This window comes from Zea mays, chromosome 9 (genome assembly GCF_902167145.1).
Source record: "Zea mays cultivar B73 chromosome 9, Zm-B73-REFERENCE-NAM-5.0, whole genome shotgun sequence".
NCBI lineage: Eukaryota > Viridiplantae > Streptophyta > Magnoliopsida > Poales > Poaceae > Zea > Zea mays.
The window spans coordinates 12,389,995-12,416,059 of NC_050104.1; the positions used below are offsets into that span (position 1 = coordinate 12,389,995).

The 26,065-nt window shown below is 44.7% G+C and overlaps 3 protein-coding genes and 1 long non-coding RNA gene across 15 annotated transcripts; 1 reads left to right on the forward strand and 3 right to left on the reverse strand.

Annotated features, from left to right (window-relative positions):
* Positions 1-2,461: 2,461 nt before the first annotated feature.
* LOC100192815 (phosphopantothenoylcysteine decarboxylase) lies at positions 2,462-10,664 on the reverse strand. Of its 9 annotated transcripts, none has more exons than XM_020543463.3 (4): positions 6,164-6,654; positions 5,048-5,102; positions 3,296-3,656; positions 2,520-3,209 (listed from the first exon to the last, which is right to left on the reverse strand). In XM_020543463.3, exons 3-4 carry the CDS (start codon positions 3,632-3,634, stop codon positions 2,886-2,888), a joined length of 663 nt encoding a protein of 220 aa, XP_020399052.1. In that variant the 5' UTR covers positions 3,635-3,656; positions 5,048-5,102; positions 6,164-6,654; the 3' UTR covers positions 2,520-2,885. The 9 variants fall into 9 exon arrangements, with proteins under 9 accessions (XP_008658067.1, XP_020399052.1, XP_008658068.1 ...); XM_020543465.2 differs by lacking the exons at positions 5,048-5,102; positions 6,164-6,654 and adding exons at positions 6,694-7,085; positions 7,276-7,582 and having other exon boundaries at positions 2,559-3,209; XM_020543462.3 differs by having other exon boundaries at positions 2,559-3,209; positions 5,048-5,144; positions 6,164-6,591.
* LOC118473270 (uncharacterized) lies at positions 8,352-10,218 on the forward strand. The gene is made up of 3 exons (XR_004852549.1): positions 8,352-9,734; positions 9,827-9,891; positions 10,001-10,218. It is a non-coding gene; the product is annotated as an uncharacterized lncRNA (long non-coding RNA).
* A 4,850-nt stretch (positions 10,665-15,514) lies between the features above and the next one.
* LOC100217125 (uncharacterized) lies at positions 15,515-17,714 on the reverse strand. Its single transcript, NM_001143493.1, has 4 exons — positions 17,560-17,714; positions 17,244-17,323; positions 16,752-17,158; positions 15,515-16,337 (listed from the first exon to the last, which is right to left on the reverse strand). Exons 3-4 carry the CDS (start codon positions 16,984-16,986, stop codon positions 16,261-16,263), a joined length of 312 nt encoding a protein of 103 aa, NP_001136965.1. The 5' UTR covers positions 16,987-17,158; positions 17,244-17,323; positions 17,560-17,714; the 3' UTR covers positions 15,515-16,260.
* A 1,413-nt stretch (positions 17,715-19,127) lies between these two features.
* On the reverse strand, positions 19,128-24,131 carry LOC100191248 (uncharacterized). 4 transcript variants are annotated; one of them, XM_008659762.3, is made up of 7 exons: positions 23,776-24,131; positions 23,539-23,615; positions 23,177-23,365; positions 22,894-23,073; positions 20,031-20,186; positions 19,801-19,878; positions 19,128-19,670 (listed from the first exon to the last, which is right to left on the reverse strand). In XM_008659762.3, the coding sequence occupies exons 3-7, from the start codon at positions 23,327-23,329 to the stop codon at positions 19,497-19,499; spliced, it is 741 nt and encodes a 246-aa protein (XP_008657984.1). In that variant the 5' UTR covers positions 23,330-23,365; positions 23,539-23,615; positions 23,776-24,131; the 3' UTR covers positions 19,128-19,496. The 4 variants fall into 4 exon arrangements, with proteins under 4 accessions (XP_008657984.1, XP_008657985.1, XP_008657986.1 ...); XM_008659763.3 differs by having other exon boundaries at positions 23,486-23,615; XM_008659764.3 differs by lacking the exon at positions 23,539-23,615 and having other exon boundaries at positions 23,865-24,131.
* Positions 24,132-26,065: the final 1,934 nt, after the last annotated feature.

The following is a 26,065-nucleotide window of genomic DNA, read 5'->3' on the forward strand; positions in this document are numbered from 1 at the left end:
CACGGTAAACTTTGTATCCGTGTACCAACTCTTATTTTCTTTTTTTATTTTACTCTATACGAAGAAGAGCCGTAAAGCCGCCCATAACGATTCCCTCTATAGCATCTCTCTATATCTCTTTTTTTTTCTCTACCCTCTAAAAGATTCCATACACCTAAACTCCATCTCTTGCAAGTGTTCTCTCTAAAACCACCATCGCCTATACATAATACATCATAATCCTAATATATTTTAAATTAGATTTTTTTTACATCCTAAAATTTTAGAGGAAACTTCAGATGGTATGGAGTAACCCACATAGTTGTTACGTCTGGAGAGGTTGGACTCGATTGACTTCAAATCAACCCAGCACGACGTGAGCGTCCAACGGCCGGCAGGAGTGGAATCCGTGACCGTGAAACGTAAGCCGAGAGCGACGGGGTTCAGGGGGTAATCTGCCGGCGGGACCGCACCGGATACAGTGATTAATACCGTGACCCGTCGTGACAGGGCCTGCAACGATCGGCGCATGATGAGTACACCGGCGGCGCTGTGTCGACTTCTTCTTCAATGCCGAGCTTGTAGACAGTGGCGGATCCAGGATTGATACAAGAGGGGGCTACTAAGCTAAGCCTATAAATTTTTCCCGTCTCTATCCCCGTCGGGTATATGGGGATCCGATGGGAAAAAATCCCCACGAACAGTCCACTTAAAAATATATGGTCAGTGAATAAATCAACTTCACGTACTGCAGATGTGTGCTACACTGGAATCACTGAATCAACAGAAGCAGAAACCAGTTACCGGCAACAGGAAGCAGTCGATGCCGAGTTGCCGACCAAATCTGCAGGCTGCACCGCTGCAGCAGGTGCCGACGGCCGCTGGAGGAATCCGACTATCCGAGCAGGAGCAGCCGAGCGCCCGAGCTCGAGCAGCAGGTGGGCGCGTGGGCAGTCGTGGACGCCTGGTGAGTCGTGGAGCCGTGCCGGCGTGCCGCCGTCGATGCAGGACGGCTGGGGAGTTGTCGAGCGCAGGAGCAGCCGACGGTCCGAGCAGGGAGCAAGCAGCGCCGCAGCGGAGCAGCCGAGCAGGGGACGGACCGGCGAATGGCGGAGCAGGGCTGCAGCCTGCAAGGGAACGCGGTCCACGAAGGGGAGGGAGGCACGGTCGCACGGACGGTCGAACGGAGCGGCTGCGGGCGAGCGGCGGAAGCGGAAATGAAAAAAGGGTTAGCGACTTAGCGTTCCTTGAGACGGAGACGGCGCGAGAACCGGAGACGGCGAGCGCCGAGCGGAGCGGGCGAGTGGCGGCTCTACACCTAGGGCGGATTTGCGGACGGTCGGACGGAGACGACGCGAGAACCGGAGACGCGAGCGGAGTGGGCGGCTGGCGGCTGTACACCACATGGCTGGCGGCTAGAGGAGTGAAGGCGAGAGCCATCTGCTTCACTGCTTGTACTGGGCCGCGACCTGGCTTCACTGCACTGGGCCGCGACCGAGGCTGCAGCCCAGGCAGCCCCGGTCGTAGATCCGCCCCTGCTTGTAGACCAGACCCTGCTGCCTAGAAAACGAACGAACAGCTGAGGTGGTGGTGATCTGTGGACTCAGGTTCTTGCTCGCTATACTTAGCGGAACGAAAGATCGGTTTCATTTCACAAGTCGTAACTCTTAATCAAAAGAATATCTCCCAATGAAACGGCGCACGCGAATCTGCACGAGTCATTTTCTTTCTACACAGGAAAGAGAAACGGCGATATATATTATATATGATATGACGCCAATTACTACGCACCGCGATTCCATCCAGGAACGGCAGCAAAATACAATTTTCGCAGTCCTGATTCTTCTTGAGACAACCAGAATGCCACGTTGCGCAGGCACTTCCTTCAAAGTCTGGAGATTTTTTGTTTGTTTGTTTGTTTGCCCGACTCTCTTCCCTTTTTGCCCGCGCCATTCCAAAACGCGTGGCGAAATACGCCATTCTGTCTCTGAATCTCAGGTCGTCCAGTGCAGTGAAAATGCACACGGTTATCCAAATGCCTTAACAGCTGTAGCCTTTTTTTGCTTTACCAGTCTGGACCTGATGCTGTTTGTTGCTATCCTCCATATCCCTGATGCTTATCTGCATTCGGCAGTGGCTTCGCGACTCAGCGTTATCACCATTTTGTTGGCCACCGGTTTCGGTGAGCCTGACCTCGCTTGTCCACACACGTCTTCGGCCCTGAAACACGCGCGCAGGTAGGCCGTCATGTTACTCATGTCTCATCGCCGGCTTGCTCCCATGAAACCATCGTTATCGTCGTGCTCCTGACACCACAGCTCCATGCAAAAGATTGTCGTCCTGCTCCTGCTCGTGAGACCAGAACTGGTCCAAAAGATATGCATCGACGGCATCCAGATTTTCGACAGCGACACCAGTAAAAAATAAAAATAGATAGGCAAGAACCTGGGAATGAAGAAGCGGCATGAGCACATCAATGGCAGGTCGAAAGCAAATCACTCAAATGGTTAGGACAGTCGTTCCAACATTTGTACCAGGAATATCAAAGGGTAGTAGAAAAGTTTGCTGGACACTTCCACTGACAACTACAAACTGAATAATCACTATCATTACTGGCTGGGCAGGGAGGAAGCTATCTCTGTGGCAGCAGCACTCCCCAACTCCCACACACACACAAACAAACAATATTGTAGCATAATTGTACTCCCACCGACAATTACAAACTGAATAGACTCATAATTACTGAGCAGGGAGGAAGTTATTGTTATCCTGTGACAACAGCCTTTCCCCCCCAATTTCAATACACACAAACACTAGTTGGAAAAAAAATCTGTTACAACACTCCAGATGCACACTGCATATAAAACAAATTCCTAAGCTTGACAATCAAGTGGCCAACTGCTGCATCAGCTAGATGGCCGGTTATTACTGACAGGACCCGCGAGTGAACTGCTCGCATCGTGCGGTTGCGTCTTGCACGCGAGCCTCACGGAAGTATGGATCTGCGAGGTTTCGGCCATTGCGCCGTTCCCGTAATCGCCACAGGCCAGCCTTTTGGTAACTGGGGGGATCAAGGCTATGCCCAGTTGGTTGATTGTGTGAAGATGCCGCTCCGTGAATGGGTTGTTCCACATTAACGTGTTCATGGCTGGGGCAACAAAGAGCGGTTTGCTGTAGTCCCACGCTCTCACGATGCAGGTCAAGAGGTTGTCGCATAACCCACCGGCGATCTGAGCAGAACAATCTAGCATCACTTTGTGTAATACAATGAAACTAATTCGCTATCCACGAAGAGAGAAAAAAAATATATATATACCTTAGCCAGGGTATTTGCTGACAATGGAGCGATCACCATAACGTCTGCCCATTTCCGCAGCTCGATGTGTAAGACTTCATCTCCTATCTTCTTCCAGGTAGACCATTCATCGTCATCAGTGTAAAGAACGATGCCACTTGGTAGAGATGATCTATCAACGAAGTGCAAGGATGGCGTGGTGGCCACAGCTCGGACATCCGCCCACTCAGAGAAGCTACGGCAAAGGCTCTCAAATTTTATAGCGGCTACACTTCCTGAAGCAGCAAGGAGGACCCGGGGCCTACTAGGTTGTGAGTAGTGCACCACCAAACTCTCTTGTACTGGCTCTGATGTAGCCATCAGCTCTGCTTGAACCGCTCAACTGCATAGGATTAGAGAAAGTAAGAGGATTCGTACAGGTATAGAGAAACATGATTAACAATGAAAGGTCTAGAGAGAAATGAATATAAAAACAGGGAATAAATCATCTCCCATAGGTAAGCAAATATTTACTTTTCCATCATTCCATGTGGCGTTGAGTTTTATTTTTATAAGGCTGAGCAATGATATTTTTCCAAATTATTGACGCTGCTAGTGCTATGGAAAACCAGTGTTCTAAGTTCCAATGATAAAGAGCTTTTCTTTATCCTCTGCTTATTTACAGTTTGAGAAATGCAAATTAATGTGATTGCTCTGCAGAAGTGTTCACTGGAACTTAAAAATCTGAATGCTCCTGCAAATTAGAAATACATGCACATACTGTCTCCTGTCTCCTCTTATCTAACGACCAGAGGCTATACATAAATATAAGGACCAGGGTTCTAGCACCACAAGTGTAATATTTCCACGAGCCTATGCTATGAATATTGACATAATACATCCAACGTGGTTATTAAAGCGGTAAAACGTTAAAACGTTATGAACCAACTTTTCAACGTTTAAACGAACGTTGAAACGTCTTTTCAGACTAACATAAAACATGATATACTCTTTTAACCTCTTTTCCGGAAGGTAGATGAGACACATATACAAGTTTCAATGGGAATATTCAAACAGGTAAAAGAAGAAACGAAAAGAAAACCATGTGTGGCTTCTTCAGAAGGAACCCAGTAAAAACAGTGTGCTTGAAGCAATAGCACGCAGACACACCTCAACATTATATTTGAGCATCAGACCAAAATCACTACAGCAGAAACTGCAGCTTCATGGTTGGAATCAAGGGCACGGCACAAAGTTTTAATCTAAATGAAAAAGATATGAAGAATCTTATAACCAAAAAAAACTACCAGTTAGCAACCCAATGTGCCTATGCACAAAACCGAAGGCGCCCTTCAGAAGCCGGATAAACAGTAGTGCACCTCAAGCTCATCCCATGGAGACTTTAGCACCACCACTCAAGCCCAAATCGTTGTGCATGCACAGCTCAGAAAGACAAGCGAGCAGGATGGACGATTCTACTGTAGCATGATTAAAAACAGCATCAGCACTTCAGCTTCAGCAGCATTCGTCAATATTGCATATGCAAGGTGGCTGGCGCACTGGCTGGCTGCGCAGTGCACCGTGTTTTGGATACGAACAGCAGCAGAATGTGAATACGAACAGCGGTTGGACCTGCCGACCTGGGCGGTTGCGCATTGGCGGCTCGCTGGAGCAGGCGCACTGCGCACTGGGCGGTTGCTCCTGGACTGCGCACTGGCGGCGGCTATAGGTGGAGGGAGGACCGGAGGAGGGAGGAGGGGGGACCGGAGGATGGAGGAGGGGGCGGCGGCGTACCTGGAGGGCGGAGGACGGCCGACGGCGGCAGCGTCTGTCTCTGGCGGCTCCGCGGCTGTGCGTCTGGCAGTTTAGTTTGGCGGCTGGAGCAAGCTTGCTGGTGAAAGGCCCATTAAGGCCCAACCACTTATAGACGCACAAAACGTTCGTACAACGAGTAAAACGTCCAGAACGCGCGTTTCGACGTTTAAAACGTACGGACGCTTTAACTCCTAATCACGTTTTAGCGTTTAAACGTCGTTTAAACGACGCTTAATAACCACTGGGACTTAAAAATCTGAATGCTCCTGCAAATTAAAAATACATGCACATATTGTCTCCTGTCTCCTCTTATCTAACGACCAGAGGCTATACATAAATATAAGGACCAGGGTTCTAGCACCACAAGTGTAATATTTCCACAAAAGTCTATGCTATGAATATTGACATAATACATCCAATACGTCCTCAACTTCTGATGGGGATTTTGAACACAGGTTATACTTATATAAATATAGAGAATTACAAAATATTACTGCACCCATCTGCTCATAGTAAATCAGCAAAATGAAATACAGTTAATGTTTATGTCCCTCAAGACCAAACCTTAAAGATGAGACTGCCCAATTGATAGAGGCGTGAGGATATCAGAAGTCAGAACATGATCATAACCGATCAATGCCATTTCATAGTTACATAAACTCACTACATACCATGGGGCAACGAACTACGAAGTGATCTCCTACTGTAGTTTTGTTCAAAAAACAATAAATTTGGCATATTGGTAATCTTAGGGCTGGACAAAATTGGTGGGCATGAGTTCAATCATTAGAAAAAGTAAAACGCATTCACTCTGTTTAGATGTGTATGGCGTCTACCTGACTGCCTTGCGAATGAGACGTACAAAAAACGTTGCTTTGGCGTCAGAATCAAGTCAAATCGCTTGTGGCGGGCGCTATACGGACCGGGAGCGGGAGGAAGTTGGACAAAAAACGTTGCTTTGGCGTCAGAATCACGTCGAATCGCTTGTGGCGGGCGCTATACGGACCGGGAGCGGGAGGAAGTTGGAGATCGATGGGGGAACGGCGGGAGTGAGAGAGAAAGAGCGAGCAAGAGAGATTGGGAGGTTTCTCTCACCAGCAAGCGTCGGAGAGGAAGCAGAAGTAGCAGCACGCCCGTGCCGCCGCGTTCTCCTTGCTGGCTTGCTGCCGTGCCGCCGCGTTCTAGAAGTAGCTGCCGCCAAAGTCCAGGTCGATCTGACGGGGCACAGAGTAGTTTGGGGAGAGCGGGGAAGCGGCAGAGAGGATGAGAGAGGGAAGCACGAGGGAGAGGGGAGGAGGTTCAACGGCGGTGCTGGAGAACAGGAACCGGAAGGAGGGCGGCGGCGCTGGAAACGGAAGAGGGGAGCAGCGGCAAGCGCTTTGCCAGGGCTGGCGACGCCTTAGATTTGGGGGAAACATATCGTCTGTATTGACGTGCAGGACCAGATCATCCGTGGAAGTGGATCCGAGGAGGAGAGGCGGCGCCTCACCATCCAAGTCGCAGGAACCCACCAACACCGGCGCGGCCGTCACTGCTGACGTCGGTAGGCTTTATAAACTGGAACTGCTCTGCCTTATTCACTCCTTGGCCTAATGACTAAAATGTTCAGTATAGAGCATACTTACTGACTGACTGATCTCGCTCGCTGCAGATGAGTCTGGCACGACGAGGCTGCAACGCATGAGCCACAGGCTGAGCCTGCTCGAGCAGCACATGGATCTTTGCAGCCGAACAGCTTGTCACGCTCCAGTGTCGAATTCAGCATGGCTACTCCACCAGCCAGTGCTATCTATTGCTCGCGCTAAGTATATAATTTTTATAAGGATCATGGATACATTTGCTGTCCGCAGATTATTGTTTATCTGTGGAGACTACGGACAGCACAGACTTGCTTTGGGGCTGACTCGCCGGCGGCTTCCGAAACACGGAACGGACCGGGTGCTTGACGACGCCTTTGCGCCGTCGTAGGGGGCGTTGCCTGTCGTATATTTTGAAGCTTGTTCCCCGAAATTCAGACCTGCAATGGGATGGCCGGGGTTCCAATTCCAACCCACAAGACCAATGGAAAAGAAATACATGCATCGATATGCCATAACTTCAATAACGTGGTATTCATATTTTTCCGAAGTTTGTAGTAAACTCTAATAAGCAAAGTTTTACACGTAAATAGAGTAGACTAGAATAGGATTTACAAACTAGCTAGGTACCTTCTCCTCTGTCCTCTCTGATGTCGATTACACGCGCCTTCCTGCACAGCTGAGCTAGGCACTGGCCGCCGCAACGCGCTCCCTGCTGCTCTACAACACCGTCGGCCGACCGCCACAACGTGGCCCCAATAGCCCACGCGTGCCTCCCGGATTTAGGACGGATCTCGGAGGGGTGGAGGGAGCTGGGTGAGGAGGTGAGTAGGAGGCAACGGCCGCGTCGCACAGGAGGGAGGACCAGGGCGATAGGATCAGAGGATGTGACTAGCCGTCTGCGGAGGTTGGCGCCGGCGGCATCCGATTTGGAGGCGAGTAGCGGCGGGGTTATAGATGGCCATTTAGCACTAACACGATGGGCCAGCCCAGACACGGCACGAAAAAGCACGGTCCAGGCACGACCCGGTTCAATTAGTATAGTGCCGTGCCTGGGCCACTATCTCGACCCGTAGTGCTGGCACGGGCACGACACGGTTACATTTTTTATTTTAAAAATAATAGTTTACATATATTAAGTATAAGAAATCAACATATAACACAATAAAACTGCAGCTGCACTGGTTAGATGGATGCGTTTAAGCTCTTATGCACTAGGCCCCCACAACTACATATTTTTTGCTAAATTCTACAATATACTCAGATGGGCCATAGTGCCACCGGGCCGGCCCGGCACGACTAACAGGCTCACGGGCCGTGCCTAGGCCGCGGCAGCGGCACGCCGGCCCATCTAGGCACGGCACGATTCGTAGCCAGGCCTGGCGGGCCGTGCCAGCGTCGGGTCGTGCCAGCGACGGGCCGTGCCGGGTCGGGCCGTGCCGGCCCGTTTGGCCATCTATAGGCGGGGTCAGGGAGAGGGAGGGTGCTAAAAAAATGAGGGAAAAGGGACCATAAAAGATATGGGTTTATTCTAGTAGATGGGCTAGGTGTCGGGCCATGGCCTAGTAGGAGTCATTTTAATATTAAAGAAAAATATCCCGATGATAAATATATGGATATATAATACAAATAAGATATTTTTAATAATAAATATGTGAAAAGCTTAGTGGAGAAAGAGGCTTTGGACCCCAGGACTTCTAGGCCATGGCCCGACACCTAACGGATCATAAATATATGGATCATGATCTAACAAATAAGATATTTTTAATAATAAATATATGGATCATGTTCTAATGGATCAAGAACTTTGCATCTCACGCTTGCATATAATGTCTGATTGTAAATTAGTTGTTGGCTCTGTTAGAAATATGGTCTCGTATTGGATTTGGATTGAAAACACGTAGACGATAAAGAGTGAGATGCAAACAGACGAGAGTAAAATGCGGTAGAAGGGCTGGCAAAGGAAAAAGGGAAGTAGATGTTTTTTCTCCTTTTAATATTAAGACATATAGATAAATATGTATAGATATTGTTTATAGATATGTTTAGGAAAAAAACCAATTTGTGCCCAGCAACGCGTGTCCGCTGCTCACATCATCGGCACCATAGTTTAGTTATTCCATTCTAGGTTCAATTTGTGTGCTCCGGCAAGTAGCAACTAGCAAGGGAACGATATCTCCTCCCCACCTGTTTGTCTGTTTGTAAAATGTTTTCGTGTTTTCTATTCGAATTTATAAAATAAGTTTGACATGAATACTTTTAATATTTATCTTAACTTAAAATTGAATATAGAGAGGAACTGAGAGGATTAGGTTAAAAGGAGTTGCAATCTAGTATGAGTAGTTAAGAATACAATATTCTTTAATTGGTAGAAAATAAGAAAAGGAAATAGAAATTGGTGAAATAAGGGTAAAATACTATTTTAGAGAAGTTGCTCACTTATAAGTACAAGTATCATCACCCTCATTACCGTGCGCTTATACATTCTTTTGCTTGATTCCAAGAATCACTACACCAAAATAGTGAACTTCCTAGAGCCTAAACCCTAGAAAGTTGGCCCTAAACTCTAGGAAGTTAGCTAAACCCTCGGAAGTAAAGCCATCTCGTCGGAAGTTTGGCGCTCGAATCTTTTTTGTCAAAAGTTAGCTTAACTTCCTAGAGCCCTCTAGTAAATTAGCTAACTTCCTACAGTTAGAGGAGCCTCTCGGAAGTTAGTAGCTTCACGCCGTCAATGCTGCCGTCAGCTGACTAACTTCCTATGGATAACTTCGTACGGCTCACTGTAGCCCCTAGAAAGTTAGCTGGCTAACTTCCTATGGCCCAGCTGGCCTCTAGAAAGTTAATTTGACCAGCATTAGACTCTCTGGTTCCTACTTCTCACTGATTTAAAACTAAACAGACTTGAGTGCTCCCAGACCCATTAGACTCCCTGGTTCCCACTGAATCAGCACCGAATCAAAAATCGGCAATTGGACCAACATCACGCTGAGGCCACTAAAACTGATTCCTGCGAAATTCCTGTACCATTCCTGTGAAACGTTCTTCAGGTACCGGTGGCAACTAGTGGATTATATGTAAATTCTAGAGAGGTTAGTGAACTCAATGAAGAAGGCATGGCAAGCAGCAAAGAAAAGTTGTGTGGGCTAATTAATTGCTCCTCTTTTTTTTTCTTTCTTTCTAGACGCAGAGAAATCTAATCCAACGATGGCTGACTGACGCACCACATCGATCTGCAATGAAAGCCAGGTAAGGAATGAATGAAGGGTGGTCAGCAGGTGTAGATACATGTCCATGTCGTCTGTTTGCCTTTGCCTCCTCCAATCATCCATTTTTTCTGTGCTTTATTTTCTGCTAGCTCTTCTGGAGGATGGATCATGGGATCAAACACAAGTCAACATTCAGACCAGACAGAATGTGGGTGCGTTTTCAATTTATTTGGGTTGGCAACAAATTGTATGCGGACTTGTGGCCGTCTACATATAATACACGTAGTAGATTACTGGTGTAGTTCATGACAATTCTACGGATGTGATGGTACTCGCTTGGTCCCATCTCGCGTGCATTAATAAACGCAATACAAAAAAATGGCATTGTGTGTAGCCAGAGCCGCACTGCTTGAAACTAGGCTTGCTTCTATCGTCTACCAATTCAATGCAGTGGCACTGTGTGTGTGCTAAATTAAATTTTCGATTTTGTGCCTCGAGAAATCGACCAAGGAAATCCCAATCCAATTAAATTCATTCAGTGGCACGAGCGGAAGACAACTGATAAACCCCTGAATTGTGTTACCGTAGGGGAGCCGTCGTGCAGCGCTCGACGGTGGCCGTCGTCCGTGACGGCGGCGGAGGGCTTGTTGCGCGGCTGGGCCTTGCTTCCCTCCTGCTGCTTCTGGAGTAGGTCGTCCTCGTCGCCGCCGCCGAGGCGGGCGGGCGTGGGGCGCCGACGGGGCGGGCACGGCGGCGCCTAGCGGCTGGGCAACGAATGGGAGCAAGAGCAATGGAGAAAGGATGAATGAGGGAAATATAAGGTAGATTCCGGATTAAGATAAAAAATATTACTTTCTAGAGTAAAGCCGTAGAAAGTTAATTAACTTCCTAGAGATTGTACATGTACTCTAGAAAGTTAATTAATTTTCTAGAGGAGGTTGTAGAAAGTTAGCGGCTCGTTTGATTGGTCAAAAGCAGAAAGATAACTTCCTAGATGCGGCCGTAGGAAGTTAGCGGCTCGTTTGACCGGTCAAAAGCTGAAAGCTAACTTCCTATATCAGGTCGTAGGAAGTTAGCTGTCCCCAGCTAACTTCCTAGAGGAGGTCATAGAAAGTTAGCGGCTTGTTTGACCGCACCCATGGGTCAGCAACTGAAAGCTAACTTGCTAGAGCAGGTCGTAGGAAGTTAGCAGGAGCATCTAACTTTCTAGAGCAGGCCATAGGAAGTTAGCAGGAGAAGCTAACTTCCTAGAGTAGATCGTAGGAAGTTAGCGGCTCGTTTGACCACACGCGCGGGTCAGCATGTGAAAGCTAACTTCCTACAGCTTTTATAAAACACCGTAGAAGGTTATGTTTATTTCCTAGAGCTACCTGTTGACTCTTGAAAGTTATTTATTTACTACGATTTGTTATAAAAGCTGTAGGAAGTTAAAAAACCGTAGGAAGTGTATGTTTTTGGTGTAGTGAATACATGCTCCCAAAGGGCATTTGGCATATCCTAAGTCATGAAATGCTACTTGCACGACATAAGAGACTTGAAAGCATGTGTATGAATGTGTAAGCAACGGGGAGCTGCAACAAAAAAAAACCTTTGAATAAAGTACAATTAGTGGATAACAATACAACACATCCCAAATCCTAGTGAATAGCTGAAAATTGTCGGTCTATCTTAGTTCTAGAGTCATGTAACATTTGGTAGTCGGTACTCCCTCCGTTTCTTTTTAGTTGTCGCTGGAATATTCAATTTTACAGTATCCAGCGACAATTAAAACGAAACGGAGGGAGTACTATAGATACCTCCCTCCAATTTCACTTCTAGAGTTTCAATCATAGAACAAGAGCCCTAAATGTAACAAATCGAAAAGCTTTGCTAAACTTCACGCCTTAAACTCGAAAAACACAATGACTTTTCACATCCACCAGAACTGAACCTCATGGCGAAACAGCAGAAGAGCTGAGCCTCATGGCAGAGGGGAGGGGACGAGAGGAGAACTAGGGGGCTGAGAGGGTAGGAATGGAGGAGAGAGAGGGACGGCACGAAGCGAACGCCGGAGGGGACGAGAGGAGAATTGGGGGAGGAGACGCAGTTACACGACACATGTTTATGTACATCCAATGCACAAACATTCCTACACAAAAGATGGCCAAATTAAAGGCTGAAACCCCTTCACCAAGCACACATTTATTTGTCGCGGCACACACTAATGGAGCCATGCATGGCATGTCCGGTCACCAGGTTTGCCTACTACCGGAGTTCAGAACCCGACGGTGGCCATGGGCCCGAAGGAGGCGGCGTGGGCGCAGTCGACGCCGATGGGCGCGTGCAGCGCGCCCACGAGCATGCTGCCGTCGATGAGTTCACGCAGGGCCTGCTCGTAGCTCGTCCTCAGCCGCCGCAGCGCGCGCCGGTACACGGACGCGAGCCACGGCCATCGCATCCGCAGCCGCAGCCGCAGCCGCAGCGCCCCGAAGAACCTCTCCTTCCTCCTCCCTTGGCCACCGAGCCTCACCACCGCATTCCTCTTCTTCCTTCGTCCGCTGCTCGGCTGCGACTGTGACGCTCCGGGGGAGTACGCCCTCCGCTTCTGCGCCATGTGGAACTGCATGGCTGATCTCTCCCTCCCTGCCTCAACGCCTACGAAATATATGGTGGCACTGGCAGGAAGCTGATCGATCTAATTCTTTTGCATGCTACCGGGAAGAAGCTACGCGTGAGAGGCAGCTTTCGGCGTCCTAGCTTTGCTTGCAGTTGCAGGTGTGTGTTCTATATATAATAACTAGCTAGTACTGCTACTATTTTGTGACTTAGGTCCTGTTTGAAAGCAGTCAGTTTTTAAGAAACTGATTTATAAAAATTAAGGTGGTTCTAAATATATCCGTTTATAACTTAAAAAATCAATAAGCTAATATCTCCTAGCTAAAAGATAAAAATTAGTTTCTTAAAAACTGGTTTGTTTGTAAGCAGGACCTTAGTTTAGGGGACGCGACAACGCCAACGTACGTGAGCTGCCTCAGTTTAATACGTGACAAATATATACAATGCGTGCTTTAACACTACAAGAGGAATACGTCGTTTCTTCGTCTTAAAGGGCACTGTCCAATGGTGTGCCAAAGGGTCGTCGGGAATGTTTTCGTGGGTGCAGGTAGCTAGGTAATAAATATGACGAGCCTTCGTTGGTATAAAAAAGTGCGTGGTTTCGTCAATTCTCTCGTAGGGCCCGTGTGGCACCTCTATCTTTCCAACGAATTCTTATTTTCTTAAGGAAAAATAAACTAATTTCTTTTATGGGACGTTTAGATCCATCGATTTTGAAGAAATTAGAGTTTACTTAATAAAGTAATCTATCTAACTTGAAATTTGATATTCCACCATTTTTCAAAGTTTAGATATAAGTCTATCTCAAATTCATTGGTGGATGATAAGAAATGTTTTTATATATCGATAGAATATGTTTCTACCCTACAACTTATAGGCCGCTCCTCGACTCACTCTTATATAGTAAAAATAAAGCATATAAATATCTTTAATATCTTGCTAAAAATAGTATACAAATATATTTTGCATTAAAATGTATTAGCTTAATTGATATGTGTCCAAATTACTATTATTAGAATGAAATTTAATTCCAAACGAGACGTTAGGAAAATAAAAATCTTTTGAAATAGGGTTGTCAAACTAGCCCTAGCCCTAAAATGATTTCGTTTTTTAGGAAAAAAATGGTTCGTTAACTCTTATACCCCTAAATAAGTGTTAGTTTTTGTTTTTCGAGAAGTTAAACTCGATCTTTCAACTTCAACCAAATGTATATAATAAAATATTAATATTGTTAGGTAGATCGTTGAATCTATTCTTTATTTAAAAATAAAAATATTGTTTATATTTTAAAAAAAACAGTTAAATTTAAGAAAGCTTAACTGTAATGAGACTTATCTAGTGACGAAGACAGTATGCGTGATGTGCTGGACGATTGACGAGTGATGACTTATCCTGAGATAAATTCTCACTATTGTACAATATACACATCCACCCGCCTGGCCGCCTTAATCGTATTAGCTTATCAATTAATTCTTCATCATGATTTGCCAGAAGGTCTATAAATTATTCTGGATTAATTTATGATATGGTGCTCTGTCAGTGCTTTAAGTATGCAAGATGATGAAGTTCGGTCAACTTACTTCCGGAAAAATAAAGTCCAGTCAATGGGCTGCTGTGCTGGACCCTGACATCGGCAAAATTAGCATAAGGGTCGGAAATGCAAGCACAACTGACAATATGAAACAGACGAGTCGTTTCGTCGCAGACGTAGGTGATTAGATCAGAAAGTCGAAGGGTGACGGTGTTGAATATAACTAAAAGAACGCTAGGACCCGTTCCGATACTTTGAATTAAATTTAATTCTAATATTCATAATTTAGACTCATATCAGTTAAGCTAATATGATTTTGTGTAAAATATATTTATATATTATTGTTGGTCATGTGATAGAGATATTTATGCATTGCACGGAGCGAGCCGAAGAGCACGTTATAAATTACAGAGTATAAATATAGTCTGATGATATATAAAATCAATATTCATCTCTCGTCCTATAAATTAGAGATAGACATATATTTGAACTTTGAAAAAAAATAGAATGTCAAATACAAACTAAGGGCCTGTTTGGGAGAGCTTCATTTCAAGAATTGTAGTTTTGATTTCCTAGCTTCACTATAAAACAACTTCAATAAATTATTAGGTGGATCTGATGAGTGTTTGGCTTAATCATAGACTTCAACTTCTATAATATTAACGATTTATGTGAGTTTCCTTGAATACCCTTAATTATTAGTACGATGACTTTGTTTATTTTTTTTAAAAAAAGAAGCAGACCTTTGGAGAAGGGAAAGTTGCAAAGCTTGCGTAGCATGTCAGCGTTTTCTGCTGGTGCATAACGACCAGTGCCTGTTTCGTCTTGGATTGCATAGAAAGTTTGGTGCATAACGCCTCGGCTAGGATATGCGGGGTCGGCTACGGAGGCGCCGCGACCAAGCTCTGCGGCGGCGATGCCTCGGCCAGGATCCGCGGGGGCGGCTGCGGAGGCGACGCGACCAAGCCCAGCGGTGGCTCGGCCAGGATCCGCGGGGGCGGCTCAGCCAGGATCCGCGGGGCGGCTGCATGGCCCGTAGCTGCGGCGCCCCGGCCATGCCCAGCGGTGGTGACGCCCACCCCAATGGGTACTCCTCGCTGGAAGAGCTCGCGATCCATCTCCTCGGTGCAGAACGCAGGGACATCTCCAGCCATGGCGAAACAGGGAAGCAACGGTGAAAAGAAAAAAGATACGGGAGGAGAGATAAGGAAAAAGAAACAGGATGAGAGATAAATAGATGCGAAGGGTTACAACGTTTAAATAGTGACATGGTGGGTAATTTTTCTATAACTTCATGAGGTAGTATAAAAAGTTGTTTTTGAAGCACCATTTGAGGAGCTTCGAAAATTTCATGAAATTGGCCTCAAGTTTTAAATTTTTTTAAATCTGGAGCTCGTAAAGTTTGACCTATTTGGATAGAAGAATCTACTATAAACCTGAAATTCTTGAAACGAAGCTCTCCCAAACAGGCCCTAAATAGTCCACTCTATTAAGTATATTCCAATAACTCTAAAATGAGTGATCCAAACGGTCTCTTAGTGTAAATTCCACTCGTTATTACTTTATACAATTACAAAAATACCAATCCCTTTGGAAACCACATAAATGTAGATGGATTGAGAGATCACACAAAACTGCAGAACAAAAACAGATGCAAAACTAAAGTTGTTAGGAGGAGCTAAGGATGCAGAAATATGGGCGCGAGTTTCTCGCTCAGTAGCTTGCTGACACGAGAGGTCAGAAATAGCCATGGGAGAATTCCAACCTGCACCATCACAATGAAACATTACGCTGCAAAATAACTTCACCAGTGACTCTCACAATGAATGTGTCGCTACTAGGTGGAGCTTTGTTGGTAATCAAATTTGTTCACAGGTGGAATGTAATGCTTAAAGGCCTATTTGGGACTGTTCTATCTTTTGCGACTCCGCTTCCAACTTTAGTCAAACAGAAACAACTTCATAAACTCCGCTCTTGAAGAAAACTGAAGTTAAAGGCCAACTCCAAAAAAACTAGTTTTTGTTTTAAGCTATACCATGATGGAGTTGGTGAAGCAGTTTTAAACAGACCCTAAAAATAAAGGAGTACTGTATCATAATTGTTTTCTTTCTTAATGCCCATCGACATCCAATTCTCCAGCATGTTTGAGAAAAAAACCCATCATTTGGAACTTTTTAGTTATTATAAGACATCACCAATGTGTAGTGACTCTCAGTTTCAATCAGAATAGGCGTTACTCTCAACAGAGGATAAAGGCAAGATCATTTAAACACATGGAGGCCCTTAAGCTAAAAGTTCAGTAGTACTTACCACAACACGGCCTGTAGAAGCATCTACACCTCTCCAGGAAAACATCCTCCCTGAGAAATTATTACTTACGATGACTTATGATTATATAATATAACAAATTAGACTCAATAAACAGATAGGGAATATATTTAGCATCAGGACAAATATACAATAGTACTCTCTTAGTCCAAAAATAATAAGCATATTCTCATCAGGGAAAAGTCATATAAATCAGACTTTGGCCCTTAATTTCACTTATACGGTGTTTCCTTTTGCTAAAGAACCAATATCATCTGAGCTAATTTTCAATACTATAAGCCATAGAAAGGGAACGACATGGGTTCTGTAGTAGGCATATAGTTATCTTGTTAACGTTACAAAAGAAATCCTTTGATAAGCAAACTAATACAAAGAAATGTGCGAACACCAGGAAACTAACAAGGCTGCAGAACAAGTTGCTAGCTAGGTGAAGGGCATAAACTTACCGAAGGGCTGGAGAAGGTGCTTAGGGACAGTAGTTACTGGAGTACTCCAAAACCACAGAACGAGCACACCATAGACTACAACCTGGCATGCGGATTTAGTTTGATGAGACTCCTCAAACTGTACGTAGAGCGAACGGTTGAGAGCATAAACTACACGAATCACGAAGCACCTTTGCGGCCAGCAGAACTTTTCGGTATTTTTCATATAAAGACTGTTTCCCTCTAATGTCCACATCTTGCACTATAAAATGGACAAAAGAAAGAGTCCAGCAACCCGAATCGGCCCAAACAAGAACAGCAAGAACCCACGCAATGTCTGAGGAATTCAACGCTTACTTTTTGCCAGCTCCTTCTCTTTAGCACCAGCCAACCGCTTCAGTTTTGCGGCTTGCGCAAACGTCGAGGGCCTGCAGCACAAAAAAAAGGGGTGTTCAATAACAGCTATATATCAGGATCGCCGAATCGTAAGAGAATAGTATCCAGATTGCCTACGTTGACAAAGCACTGGCCTCCTTGAGAAGTTGCGTGATCTCTACACGCAGTCTGAGCTGATCATCAGAAATGGATCCCCTCTGGAACATCAATCAACAGGTCAGGACAACGTTAATGTAACAGGGGTGGCTGAAAAATAGTCGGGATTGCAGAAGGTGGCAGATCCAATAATCATGGTTTTTTTTTCCCGTGAAGATTCATTCTTAACCACATCAATCCATCCAAAATCAAAACATTTCTCCCCAAATGAATTATCTGGAACAAGAGAGAGAGAGAGAAACGAAAGCGCAGGGTTTTCTTGGCAGTTGGCACCGACCCTCCTCTTGAGGTCGAGGATGCACTCCAGCATATGCACCGCAGAGACGAGGAGGAAGACGAAGATGGCAGAAGGGGACATTGTTGCCGGCGACGACCTAGGGCGGCGTGGTGGTGATAGATTGGTCCGGTCGGGGGCCGGGGGGTAACTTTCTGGCCTCCCTGCGCTTGCCTACACCCTACTGAGTCTTTTGCTATTATAACACTCAATTAAACATGCTTCTCTCTTCTAGTATCTACAAACGTAACTTCTCTAAAATGTTACTTATAAGTTAATCTATTCTCTAAAATAGAATTAAGTGCCTTTTTTACTCTTTTTTCTTTCTCTTAATTTCCCAGCTGTGAATGATACGCCTCAATTTATTTGGTGAAATCACCATGCACGTAGGAGCAAGCCGAACTTTGAGACAAACATTTCGTTTCTGTACAAGTTCACCATCAAGCTGACATGAAAATTTGCCCACGAACCTGAAACCATATGGCTCACTGTTCAAATATGAAGTTTACACAACTCACCGTTTAAATCTGAAAGAGATAGGAACCAATTTGCTTCCTAATACCTTTTGTTGATTTGAACTTGCTTTTTGTCCGAACTAGTTGATTCAACTTACTTTAGTACTACAACCTCAACTTCTTGAGAATAAAGTTCATACTTGACATCTTGACAGTAATATTTTCGAACGCAAAATAAGCTAAGATGTTCAGTCGCATAAAGCAATGTGGGAGAATTACTATCTAGAAACAAAATTTTTAGGAACATTTCGATCTTTCACTGCTGGAAAAATAAGAAAAGAGAGTAAAAAGGTACTTAATACTATTTTAGAGAAAAGATTAACTTATAAGTATTATTTTAGGGAAGTTAAATTTGTAGATACTAGAAGAGAGAAGCCTGTTTAAATTAGATGCATGATCTGATGAGCATGAGCTACTAGGGGAACATTCGGATCCTCAAAATTGTTTAGTGCTTGGAAGACAGCCAAATGAACTTTTTGTTTGGCTATGGCACAGCTGTAAATGCTTTTAGCATTTAGTGCTGCACTCGCTGACTCAGGTTCCCCACTGCGGATAAGGGGGACTTGTTCGGTTTGTTAGGGATCAGAGAGGATTAAGGGTCTATTTGGTTTGTGGCTAAATAATGTGCCACACTTTGTCTAACGTTAGTCGTTTGAATTGAATAACTAACCTTAGGCAGAAAAATTAGGCAAAGTGTGGCAACTGAGTTAGTGAACCAAACATGCCTTAAATCTTTTGCTAATTAAAATTAAATATAAAAGAATTTAATCTTATTTAATTTATGTATAACCAAATATGGTGTGATCGAGAAATGTAAGAGCCTTTTTGACCGGATTTTTTTGGCACTAGCTTCTACTCTAAAAGTTAGTTTGAAATCCCATTTAGATTTTATTTTTTTAGAAAAAATAGTTTGTTTTTTTCTTTAGAAAAATAGAAATTTTTTAAAATATAAAGTTTCCAAACTAGCCCTAACATTATGATTTGTTCCGAGTGGAAAAAACCACCAGAGCAGAAGCCGGTACCCCAAAAAAAACCCTTAATACGTCCGCCCCTGTTAAAAAAATCAACTAGAGACTTATATTCTTCATGTAACCTTTTCTGGTTATACGAATGTTTAAAGTTTGGCAGCAAACAAATCCCAACGGATGTAACAGAACAGGAGTCCAGAATCCAATGAAATTATCCAGCAAAGAGGCGTGACTATCACCCCTTAAATACCATCTGTAGAAGTAACCGAGTGCTCTCACTATCAGATGCTGACGTTTATACCTGCCACACAACAAATTCTAGCCGATTGTCCGGAACAGTATCAGCATATGTTGTGATGATCACCAGCATGGTGTGATGACCACCACAAAGCGATCGTTTCATACCACATGACAACTATTGGCTGCAAACTACATTAACGAGCCGGAAACGAAATGCTCAAGACAGGACAGCCATCACATCCGACGCTCTCAACACAATGTAGGCCGTGCCATCCGCGCCCTTGAACTCACTCCCTGCATACTTGGAGTACAGCACTGTGCTGCCCGCCGACACTGACAGTGGCTGTCTCTTGCCTTCCTCGTCCAGAGGACCCGGGCCAACAGCTACAACCTGCACCCGACGAAACAGAGCTTTTTAACTTCTGCTAGTGCTATCTCCTACACATGTAAGCTGCAACTAGCGCAAGCAAAGAAGAGAAATACATAATTCTTATAGACAAGCTGCTGGCAAGAACTCTCACCGTTCCTATGGACGGCTTCTCTTTAGTTGTTTCAGTGAGGATAAGGCCCCCAGGAGTTTTGTCTTCGGCTTCTGCAACCTGTCATGGCATGCCCACGAGAAATGTAACTGTAGGGTAGCAATGTTGCACAAGTGCAGAATATAATAACAAAAACAAGGCAACAAGTTCTACAACCCAAAATATAAACGTCTATGACAAAATTGTTACGAGGAGAAAGAATTTATGAATACCTTGATGAGAACACGGTCATTGAGAGGCTTCATGTCCTTCACATCATCTGTCTCAAGAATACCAATGATATCGTCTTCTTTGAGAATAAGATGCTTTGAGTCATTGAATTCAACCTCAGTCCCAGCATACTTTGAGTATACTACTTGTGCTCCAGTCTGAAAGACAAAAGGATACACATTAAGGCCAAGCATTTCATGGGCAATGAAGAAGAGTGCTAAACAATAAGCACTTGGGCAGAGGGCAGTAGTACACATGAAAATTAGGTTGGCAGCATATTACATCAAACATCATCCAACTTATCTGCTAGTAAATTTAGACATAGTTGCTATACTAAAGCAGTCAAAGCTCCAGCTAAATTGCAGGAAGCAAGTTTGGTAAAAACAATTTCCTACATATGCTATCCCAAAATCATCCTCCTGTTACCACAAATCCCTAATGCAAAGCAGAGCATAATGGTCAAGGAATATATTTGTGGCAGGGCCTAAGGAGGCCCACGGAGGGGCTGCGACCTATTCCAGCTGCCTGTCCATGTGCGCCTGTTGCGACCTATTCCATGTGCCCATCCATGTGTGCCCCTTTCATACAGATGGTGTCCATGGGATCCAGGTGGCTGGCAAGTCCAATGCACGGAGGGTGTCTGCCTCATCTTATGGGGTCATAAAAAATTCAGATTCGGAATAATAAGATAAGCCGAGATGTAAAAGGCTTGTCTTCTAGGTGTCTGGTTTTAGGTCAAGTAGACTCGATCTTTGAGCGCTCGTCATGCTGCAGCTCGAGGCCGAGTTGATTGTCCAGGAGGAGTGTAGTGTCAGGGCCTAAGGAGGCCCACGGAGGGGTGCGACAGCAGCAGCCATGGACCCTCCAAGGGGGATTAGATAAGGATAGTTAGAGATAAGATTAGAAGATTAGTTGAGATTATTTAGGAGATTAGTTGAAATTATTTAGGAAAGTTATCAGTTAGTTTGTTGAGAGTTTTTAGGAGTTTTAAGGAGATAAGGATCTCTAGCTAGACAGGGGCGGTCAGCCGGCCTATTTATGTAATCAATGGATGACAAATAAAGTAGGCAAGAATTAAAAGGGAGAAACCCTCCTCTTGCTCGGCCGTGGGCATATAGGCCCCCGCCCGACATCGATACCCCTCTCCAATCCCTCACCGATCTAGCGACCATAACAATTTGCACGAGTGGACTTTTGAAGGATTGGAATCCTATCGAAAATTTTCAATGAAGAAATTTTGAAGGATTGAGATCCTATAGGAAATTTTCCTATGTGGCCCTTCAGAACAAAGGATTGGGTTTCTACAAATCCTATAAAAATCCTATGGAATGGCCCATTGTATTGAGATTTTGGAGGATTTCTAACCAAGGTTATTAAAACGACGAAAGGTTGAAACACTCATGGGTAGAGTTTTGACTTTTAAACGTTTTAAACATAGGAAAGCTTCAATATATCGTAATTTCAGACAATAACCAACATAAGTTCACATGATAATATTGTGCAAAATGACATGTCCACAAACACATTACCACAATAACACAAGTTCAAAGACAACCGCAAACAAAGTGAAATGAGATGTGACAAATTAGCTATATCTTTTGCTTCGCACTTCCAATGACTACTCTAACTCAGTCTCACAGGTATGGCTTGTATCTAAGAAACATGTAACAATTAGCTAGAAGGAAAAGAATAGTTCCATAGTACAATTATCAGATGCACAGAGTACCTAGTAACAAAAAGGAAAGTAGGATTATATAGGTATCACATGACCTTTTTGACGGAACCACCTTTAACCTCCAACTTTACCATTTCCTTGACAATTCACCATTAAAAGTTTAACAGTGATTGTCAAATTCTTAGTAATTTGGGACTTAACACGGAATATTCAGTTGCAGCCTGGAAACCTGATGCTTTCCGTTGGCTACCAGGTGCTTCGGGGGAGTGCTCTGCTAGAACAGCATACCAACATTTCTTGGCTGGTTCTGTGGATTTTGAGCCAGGTGAAAGGATATGGAAGAGTTGGGCACCCCCTAAGTGCAAATTCTTCATTTGGCTTGCTTCCCTTAATAGGTGTTGGACGGCGGATCGTCTAGCACGTAGAGGTCCTGACACCCGGGGAAATGCGTTCTTTGACCTTTGTGATCAGCAGCAGGAGACAATTCAACACATCTTGATTTCATGTGTGTTCTCCAGGAATATATGGTGGCAGATCTTAAGTAGAGTGGGGCTGCAGCTTGTGTCACCAGGGCTGGAGGTATCTATGTTCCAGGATTGGTGGAGTGTGGCTGAAGGTCTTGTGCCAATTTTGCAGAAATGGTTTCAACGTAATGGTTATTCTTGTGGCTTGGTGGATCTGGAATCACAGAAATGCTTGTGCTTTTTTATGGTGTTTCTCCAAATACGAGTTCAGTTCTACAGCATATCCATGAGGATGCCATGCTTTGGGAATTGGCAGGTGCTAAGGCACTGAGAAGGTTGTGGCCTTGATTTGGGGATGTCTTAGTTATTTCTCTTTTTTCCCTTTTTTGTATAGTCCTTTGTTTGGTTTTTTCCCTGCTTTCTTTGGATATTTGTCACCCTGTACGTGGTCTTCTTTAGACCTTTCTCTCTACTTAATATAATGATGTGCAGTTCTCCTGCGTGTTCGATAAAAAAGTTTAACAGTGTGTTCTTGTTTGTATAATATGAAGCCTACTGGTAAGCAACTGAGTATCAAGTCCTTGGTCGGCGCATCACATGAAATTAAGTTTGGCTACAAGCATGAAACCCCGTCTCATGATGTCCATATTTACCACCAGCAATTCATAGCAGAGGCATATATATTAGACATTAGAAGTTACTAATCCACCATAAACAACAATTTACCTCTATATCCACAGCTATTTTCTTGTCCCCGATGGTCCTTCCTGCTCCAACAGCAACAACCTCACCTCCTTGTGGTTTAGTCTGGGCAGTAGATGGAAGCAAAATGCCACCAACTGTCTTCTCCTCTGCGGCACCAAGCTTCACAAGCACCCTATCTCCCAGAGGCTTCAGTGAAGTGTACTGTAACATGGCATCGCATTAAACTCGAATGTACAAGCATACCTACATTCTATAGAACACTTGGAAGTGAATCGTGAGCATACAGGCTAAGGTCGTATTATACCTTTGGGGTGACGACAGTTGCAGCCTTAACGACCAGGCTACGGATCGAGCGCCTCGACGAGCAGACCCGTAGCGCTGCGTGCCGAGAGACTAGGCTCTTGTTCGTGAAGGCCACTGCAGCGACTCCAGCACCAGAGAGCTGCACGAACGACATTCTTGTGTGCTCTCCAAACGATTAGAAACTGCGATGCTGCAATTTCAGACAGACACTAACTGAGCTTAAATTGGCCAAAAACCAACCTAATATCGAGGGAAATGTCATAACCATCGAAATCTCAGAGAAATGATGGAAACTACGAGAAATACGCGCCAGCTTGTTAAGATTCAACCGCAGAAAATATTGGTCAACCAATCCCCACCCACATGACACTGGAGCTGGGCAGATTAGAGTCCACTCGATCCACACATATGGAAGAACTCGACCAAATCAAGCGCGCCTCCTGCAGTACCAAACGCCTCACTGAATCTACACGCCCATCCACAGAACGAGAAACGATGGGAACCCCAAACGGATCGGAGCACACCAAATAGACTCCCCAATCCCACTCCTAGACACGCCAGATCCAACAGCCAATAAGCGGGAACCGCAGCGGGTGCTACCTTTTGGCTGGGGCCGAGGGGGTGCGCTTCGGAATCCGGCTGCCGTGTGCGAGAAGCGAGATGGGGGCAGAGGAGGGGAGAAGATAAACCCTATATGCGAGGAGAGCAGAGCAGAGCAGAGGCGTCGAGGCCCAGCCCCCGCTTTATCACCAGCGCCCGCGCGTCCGCTACGCCGCGGCCTTTGGATTACCGTGGTCCGATTTGGGCTTGCGCACGCGAATTCCGATTGAATTTGGATGGATTTGGTTGGGGTAAGCTACTCTGGAGGTGTACGGTACCGGCTTGAACCGAGCGGGGCTATAAACCGTTTGGCTTGGTTGGTTGGTGGAATGGCTGTGTCCGTAATGGACTGGATGGTTCTAGAACGTGCTAGGGAGTAGGGAGTGTGCTTGAAAGGGCCGGACCAGTGACGACACCGTTGGCATTGTGATTTGTGCATTTTCTGACGTGACTAAAGTTTAAATTGTCTCCAGCATAAGTTTAAAGTAGAGGACGCCAAATCATAGATAATATTGTTTATATAGTGGAGTTTGAAGTAATGAATCAGACATGGGTCTTTTTATAGCCTTAGTCGCGAAAGTAGTTTGTTTGATTTCGATGAGTAAGCCTCATTTGGTTTGAGGGACTAAAGATTAGTTCCTCCATTTTAGTCTCATTTAGTTCCTAAATTGTCAAACGGTGTGACTAAAACAGGGACTAAACTGCTTTAGTCCCTAGTCCCTCAAGATGTAGCTAAAAGGGACTCAATCATATTAATTCCATATTTGCCCCTCATTTAGTTCAATTGTACTAAGGCCCTATTTGGTTCCCTTAGTCACTAGACTAAATTTTAGTGACTAAAGTTTAGTCGCTAAAGTACCCCGTTTGGTTCCAGTGACTAAACTGGACTAAAGAGCATTAACTGCTGTGAATAATGACTATTTTACCCCTATTACTTAATGGATGTTTGCTATAAGAAGAAAGTGGAGAGAACAAATAAGGTAAAAATACTACTTTAGTCCCTTTTAGTCACTCTCTTAGTGACTAAAGAACTAAAGTTTAGTCACCCCACTTTAGTCACCATGTTTACTTCTTTAGAGACTAAAAGTGACCAAACTTTAGTCACTAAACTTTAGTCACCCCAAACCAAACGGGGCCTAATACCATGAGAATGTTAAAGGTTATTTTAGTCTTTTTATGAGTCATTTAGTATATTCTTACTAATTTTAGTCCCTAGAACCAAACATGCTAAGGACTAAACTTTGGTCCCCTAACTAAACTTTAGTCCCTAGACTAAAGAAACCAAACATGGCCTAAAGCTAACTAAAGAGCATTAATTACTATATATAAAGACTTAGGCCCTGTTTGGTTCCTTTAGTCACTAGACTAAATTTTAGTGACTAAAGTTTAGTCGCTAAAGTACCCTGTTTGGTTCCAGTGACAAAACCGGACTAAAGAGCATTAATTACTGTGAATAATGACTGTTTTACCCCTATTAATTAATGGATGTTTGCTATAAGAAGAAAGTGCAGAGGGCAAATAAGGTAAAAATACTACTTTAGTCCCTTTTAGTCACCCCTTTAGTGACTAAAGAACTAAAGTTTAGTCACCTCATTTTAGTCACTATGTTTGCTTCTTTAGTGACTAAATGTGACTAAACTTTAGTCACTAAACTTTAGTCACCCTAAACCAAATGGGGCCTTAATTACCCTTATTTAATAGAGGACAAATGTAGTAAAATGTCACTTTAGTCACATTTACTCACCTGTGACCGAGACCATTCTCAATGTAGGTTTTATTGCACGGTTTTCAAAAGGGACACATCAGCTTTTGTCTATTGTCGACGTTTTGGACCCGCGAGGACCCTCAACCGACCAGTGAATTTGACGCTGCGTGTCCCTGACCAGATGGGTTGATGCAAGATGAAACACGAGAGGGAGGTGAGGCTTATATTATCTTGCACCGGGGTGCTCGTAGTAGGGGTTACAAGCTTCGCGAGAGAGGATGTGGCCTTGGAGTGAGTCGTCTGAGTTAGCCCCTCTCGCCCTTGCCTCCGCTTCCGCCCCCCTTGGGAAGGCCTTGGGCATCCTCTTTTATAGATACAAGGGGATGGTCCAGCTGTAAATATGGGGGTGTAGCTATGTGCTAACGTGGCCGGCGGAGAAGTGCTTGAGCCCTGTAGCTGGCGGTGCGGCCCTGGGTCCTACTGACGTTTCTTTGCCTTCGTAGAGAGCTGAGAACAATCAACGTCATGGACGCATGCAGGGAACCATCATTACATGTTGCCGGAGTAATCTAGATGTGACACCGG